Here is a 6,913-nt window from a genome sequence, read left to right on the forward strand (position 1 = left end):
GCAGCGATTGCTCAGCACCCGGTGATCGACAGCCCATCCCTGAGCAGCGATTTCCACCCCCCGGCCAACTCCAGTTTATGTACTGGGCATGACGTCGTATGGTATGGAATATCCCTTTGGCCAGCCTGGGTCAGCTGTCCCGGCTGTGCCCCCTCCCAGCTCCCCGTGTACCTCCTCACTGGCAGAGCATGGGAGTCTGAAAAGTCCTTGACTCAGTATAAGCACTGCAACTGCTCAGCCACAACTAAAGCTTCAGTGTGTTATCAACATCCTTCTCATACCAACTCCAAAGCACGGCACTATGCCAGCTATCGGGAAGAAAAAACTCACAACTCCATCCCAGCCAAAACTGGGACAGCCTTGCACTTGTCTTTGTTAAACTTCATGCTGTTACTGCTAGCCCACTCTTCCAGCCTGGCCAGGTCTCTCTGTAAGATGGCTCTCCCTTCTGATGCGTCCACCTCACCACGCAGTTTAGTGACATCAGTGATACCTTTACCCAAGCCAGCCCTGGGCACTGGAGATAGCCCTTATTGAGTGGGGTTCAGATACCAAAGGTCTGTGGGCTTCAGGCGTTAAGAAAAGGCTATACTCATCCATGTGCACAGCTCGTTATACTCTGCCTTCTTCACCCTCCTGATTTCCCTCTGCTGGCTGCACTGAGCCTTTCTGGGAGCTGTTTCACACCAGCCCCGGTGGAAGGTGACGTATGGGTCCTGCAACCTACGCAGGCTCGCTCTCCAGCCTGTTCTGCTTGCCAGGTGAACTCTGCACGTCCTGCAATCTGAGGCAGATCCCGGACCTCACAGAAGGGATCTGTCTCTATCTTCACAGCCTGGAAAAGTGTCTCTTAAAATGGGGAAAAAAGTACTATGCATGGATCCACAGGACTTGAGTTCCCTCGAGGCAGGGAGACTTTGTCATCTGGGGTCCCACCTAGTAAGTCAGCTAGAACTTAAGGTATATCCTGTGATAAAACTTGAACTCCAACTACCAGCAGCACAACTTTAGTGCCATTCAGAGCCTTGCTCAGGGTTCTGAAAGCCAGACATATTAAAAATAATCTTGTCTCTTCTCTGAGTTTCCATCCCCTCCTTTTGCAATGCAAAAGAATGTTCTTTCCCCACTGAGCTGTGATCCCAGCTGGCACCACATTCTTTCCGTTCCCCCTAGCAACTTTTCATCTTGCTCGGGTTTTTATATAGGACACAATTTATCATACCTCTTTGTGTACACTTCTCAGGCTTTCCTTAAGCATTTTGCTTATCCTGAGCCAAGAACTGCCATTCTGTTTGCCTGCTCCCAGACTCTAATCTGAGGTCTTTATGCAAACATTGGCACCATCTCCAAGCGTTATAACACAGCAAATTGCTGCTGCTCATAAAATACTGGCAATACCAGGATTCTCCACGTGTCTTTAAACATTCATCCTGCCTTTAGGCTTTTCTTCCACTGAAGAACCAAACAGAAACCCCAGAGAAGACATATGAGTTTTTAAGTTCATCTGACAATAATAAAGACTATGTCAGATTAGAAAAGACAGTGTAAAGAAGACAGTATTCTCCCTCTGTCTCCATTGTGATCTAGGCTTACATAGAATGTAGTCAGCTCCCATTGCCACAACAGTAGCCACGCAAGGAAAAATCTCTTTGTTCACCTCACATGCAAAATGCATGAGATCAAAATTGTTTTTCCTTGTGCAACAAAAGTCATGCAGTTATTTTCAGGAAGAGGGAAGTGAAATCTGAATTCAAGGGGCGTGAAACTCAAAATATTGAAAGACATTAGATATAATCCCTGTGCACTTGGAAGGCAGGTGTATACGTGCATGTTTGGTATGTAAGGGGGATTAAGAGAAGGTGCACGAGAAAGTAGAATTAATGAAAACTGTCATCCTTATCAGATGTAAGTGCAAGAACTAAAGGTGACCCAATCGTGTGGCCAGCTGTTGGTAGTGGTGGAATAACAACTTGACAGGGGTACGTATTATATTAAGTGCTAGGACCAGAGATCTATGCACCTCTGTTTTGCATTCAGGCTCTTAACACTGCCTATCAAAACTTCAATCAGATTTCCTTGCGGAGCTGAGAATATTGTCGGACTAGTGCAATGGCCCTTGCCAACTACGGAGGGAAAGCTTGTAACTCATTCAGCAAAGCGCACAACTCCTGAGCATGACGGGTTCCTAATCTTTTTGAATTTGCCAAATTCTTTTGTCCACTCCTGTCTCAGACAGCGTGCTCTAAAACGCTTAAAATAAGTATTGCAGAATGCAGTACAAAGAAATGAAACCAACAGTTTCATTTCCCTAATGTATTACCTTATGACAGGAACAAGATACATCTGGGTAGTAGGAAAGACAGAAGTGTCACATGCTACTTGAACACAACTGGCTTTGCCTACGCTGGTTGAGAAGTGAACAGGCCATATGTTATATTTCCATTCATTTCTCAGAATCCACATTAAAGATAAGCATAGGAATAAGTGTGTAACGGTTCCAGATTCATTCCAGCCAAAGTTAGTGGTGACTTTGCAATAAAGTCATCTGGGCCGTGGATCACTGGGGCAAGGGAACACCTTTTGCACTGCAAAAACGGGGCACAGAAGCAGAAGAGGGAGGGGGGTGAGCTGATAACCTCAGTAGCTCTAGCATTTGGCTAAGATTTCTGTGGTGACACCGAAATCACGGCTAAAGCCTCAAGCAAGGCAACAGCAGCATACTACACAGAATGCCAAGCCCCAAACATGATTTTTTCCCCTCTTGTCTAAATAGATGGCTTTTCATAATGTGTTACCTGCCTGTGGGAAATGTCACACAACTGGCAGCAGCAGAGAGGATCCAGGGTCACCAAAGCAAGTGGTTGGACAAATTTAATTTCCATTAGTATTTCCTTCTGAAGGAAGTTTATTTTTCCTCCAGCCTTCTTCTTCATAGTGAGGAAGTGATTTCCCCTCCTCGCCTCGAGGAAAGTCTTTTCTCACTCTGTCTTCTTCCCAACATCTGCCTAAAGCCTACATCCACGCTTAGGCAGGATTTAGCCAACATTTATTATCAGTGCAGCATTTTGCACTAGCAACTGTGACACATGAAATACTTTACTAAGAAACGAGAGTCCTTTCACTCTTGGAAAAGATGAGTCGAGCAGTTGACAGCAGCGTGGGGTAGTGCAGCGTGTGGCAGAGAGGTGCCACCTCCCCGTTCACACTCTGTGGGAAGATGTTCCCGTTCTGGTGCTCCATCACAGCAGGTGCTTTGAAATAGATGGGCAAACTGTCAAATAACTGGGACATACGTCTGTATCTGAAGGGATAGTTTCCGCTAAGGATTAAAATGACATAATTGGATTAAATAGTAAATGAAGACATGTACTCACTATTAAAACAAAGACAAGTTATTTGTTCCTCTATCACACAAGAGATTTTGTACTATAGGAAGAAAAAAACAATGTTTATTTTAATTTAGTTTGACTTAAGATTTACTTTCTCTTTACTGGACCACACAATTTCTTTAGGACATCTGTCCCATTGATTGTCTCCTTGACATCTGTTGAAAAGAACAACACAGAAATCAACTTAGGAACAAGTATGTGGTAGTGGAGCTGCTAAAGCTTAGGCAGAATGTTTACTGATGTGCAGATGCTTGTGTGTCCTTGCTCGCAAGTCCTGTCTTTCATTGCTAACGTATCTATGCAGCTTTTGAGACTGAGCTGCCTGCTCAGAGTGTGGAGAGTGTTAGTGACTCCGGGCCCTGATCATGCCTTTGTAGAAATGCGATGGAAATTGATTTCAGAGCTGGTGGTACTCGCCACTAATCCCTCAGTGGAGGAGCCGGAGTACTTCTGAAATGTGCACTTCCCTGTGCATTGCACTGAAATATGTCTCTTCAAAAGTACACTGCAGATTTCTACACCTAGGGTAGTCAGTTTAAGATCCTTTTATAGTAACTGGGAGTGATAGGCAAATCTAGGGCACAATTCATCTCATTTTGATTTAGGTGTCTAACAGGCCAGATGAATCATGCCTCCAAAAAGACTTGCTTTTTTCACTGACATTTTCATGTCTAAACATTAGAGACAATTAATTTCATCCTGCTTGGCATGCAGAAGTACAAAGTGCTAATTTAACGACCTGACATTTTTTAATAAAAAAGGAACCACACCTACAGTCATTGATTAGTCTGGAACAGAAGGGGTGATACTCTCAATATGAATCTCAAACCAACATAGTTCAGAGGCAGCTGACAAACCACGCAACAAAAGTTGCTTCAAAGCATATGTGAAAAAGGGGGAAACCCCTTGGCTCTTACTGAAGCCAAGGGCAAAAATATACATAGTTAAGTGTAAGCTATTACAGCAACTGTGACCACAACCACTTCTTGTTCCTCTCTTCCCATCTCACTTGTCATTGGATGTATTGGACATGCCGTACGTTATGTTATACAGAATATACTTTGATGGGATTGAGTTAACAGCACAACAGGGAGACTAGCTGATCACTCCCCTCATTGACTCAAGTCATCTAGAAAAACAGAGACACTCTTGTTCATGTCCAAATTGTGAACATCTCTCCTCAGCTAGTAACAGACTTGCAAATGTAATCACCACACAATGATTTTTTAATGAACTAATGGTTTCTTCTTGTCATTTTTCTGTCTGCTGGTGGTTCCTTTCCTTTGGTGAAGGATGCTGTCGGAAGGTTACCTTTACAGAATCGCCTACCTTTGCGAAGAACTAAACCCTGAGCTCTACAGCAAGAGTTCGGCTGAGCAAGTGGTGTATGAAATGAGGTCTGTTCATTATTCCACAGATGAAGCACAAGGAAGAAGCCTCCTTCAGAGATGCAGATCTGCTGGCAAGTGCATTTCCTCAGTCTGCTCTAGAGGTAGCAAGCACAGCAGAAGGCAGAAGGATAATCTCCTACAGCCTACACAGCACCCCGTGCCTGAAGGACAGCCATCTCCAGCTCTGCACGTCTGCCCAGGGCTGGCAAGAAAAGACACCTACCTGGTTCCATCTTCCTGCAAAAGCATTTGCAAGAACTACAACGATTTGCATATAGCCGGGGACTACGTGGTGCCGATTAGCTCAGTAACGACAGATTTTACCTGCGACAGCGGCATAGGTCCCTTCTTGGAGTCCTCAGAGATTCCTCCTCCCATGGAGTCCGTGAGGGTCCCCCCCAGCGACACCAGCCGCAAGCCGGTCCAAGGCTACTCCTCATGCTGGCGGTTGGCAAGCTTAGTGCCCCACCAGCAGCCCCTCTCCGACTCAGCCCTGAATGACTACCTTGAACAGAAGCTGATGGAACTGTATAAGCAGTACATCATGGATAGCACAGCAAACAGGGCATCCCCCACTCAGATCCTGGCCTCGGAGCTTATCATGACTAACGTAGATCAAATCAGCATGCAGATATCACGGGAGAGGAATATGGAGACCACCAAGGCCAAAGACATTGTCATTAGCCGCTTCTTACAAATAGCCAGTGAAAAAATATCCTCAGAAATTAGCACACCTAGTCTGCATATTTCCCAATATAGCCACACTAATGCATAGTATTTGAATGTCTGCCATTAGAAAGCTTTTGTGTTCTGCAAAGTCAATTTTTAGTTTCTTAAGACATTTTTCTGCTTCATAAAAAAGCATTCACCATCTACCACTTAAATTAAACCTTCCAGTACATATTAAATAAGTAAAAATATCTGTATTGTGCAGCTCCTATTGTGGACCAGGTGATTTATTGTTGGGTCTGGGTTTTTTTTTTTTTAATTTATCCCAAAGTCTTATTTCAATAAGCCTCAGACATTAAAAAAGGTTTGGTGGAAAAATGACTATGAGCATATGACGCTCTTCCAGGTGCTCAGGTGTTCGCTTACTTCTCTGTGTGCTTGACATCTCATTCCAACTTTCTTCTGGAGTCTGCCATCCTACCCCTGGGTCTATGTGAAGCGAAGGCTTACGTCCATGCAAGCACAAGCGCAGTGATCACAGAGCTACAGAAATACAGAATTTAGGGTGTCATCTAGTTCATCTTCCTGTCCAAAATGGCTTTACTTATAACATCCGTCACAGAAGGATTTATAATTTGTTCTTAAAGATATTAAGGGATAGACACTTTACGGTTTCTTCTATATGAATCCAAATTATTTAACTGGTATCTTCCTGTTCAGAAGCTACCATCCCTTTTTGTGAAGTGCAAACTGTTTCCAAACAGAATTCGTCAGTAGGAGCGTGTGTGTACACCTGTGTGTTTGGCACTAAACTGAACTTTTACAACGGATGCTGATGACCCGTGATCACAGACAGACACCACCTTTGCCAGCTACTGGCAGACCTGCAGCTGTGAAGTGGTCGTGTAGGGACAGCGATGATATAAAGGGAAGAGAGGAAGAAGAATTCACCTTTGTTAAGAGAACTGCACATTGAAAAATAAGGGCTAATCCAAAGCCCATTTGATTAAAGTGAACAGTTCCTGTGAATGCAGAAGGAAAGCTGAAACGGACCGCTCAGCAGCATGGCTAACCCCTTCTTTGGTTGGGACCGTTGCTGGGTGTCATGGGCCAAGGTCATTTGAACCTGATGTATTTCTAATAGGAAGGTCCTTTTTTTGTAAAATTTCACTAAGTCTTAAAAACGAAGAAGAAAAAAATAGCTGCCTTGTGGGCAAGGATGGTTCCCTTCTTGGAGTCTGTATAACACGTTGTCAATGCCAATCCATCATTGGCTGAGTTTCTAAGTATCAGTATAATATAAATACTAATTTATAATAAATAGTCATAAAATGTTTTCACATTATTGATTCTACAGTGTCGTTTTGGCCTTTGTGTTCTTTTTTTTTTTTTTTAAGGCATGCCTTTATTTCAAAAACAAATGTAAAGTAGTAAACATGTCAGTTTATTCTACTGTTGCTGTCT

The 6,913-nt window shown here is 43.7% G+C and overlaps 1 protein-coding gene across 1 annotated transcript; it reads left to right on the forward strand.

Annotated features, from left to right (window-relative positions):
• Positions 1-4,682: 4,682 nt before the first annotated feature.
• TASL (TLR adaptor interacting with endolysosomal SLC15A4) lies at positions 4,683-5,985 on the forward strand (the record flags this gene model as incomplete). The annotated part of the gene is made up of 1 exon (XM_082014207.1): positions 4,683-5,985. The coding sequence occupies one exon, from the start codon at positions 4,683-4,685 to the stop codon at positions 5,553-5,555; it is 873 nt and encodes a 290-aa protein (XP_081870333.1). The 3' UTR covers positions 5,556-5,985.
• Positions 5,986-6,913: the final 928 nt, after the last annotated feature.

This window comes from Phaethon aethereus (assembly GCF_964289735.1).
Source record: "Phaethon aethereus genome assembly, chromosome: 1".
NCBI lineage: Eukaryota > Metazoa > Chordata > Aves > Phaethontiformes > Phaethontidae > Phaethon > Phaethon aethereus.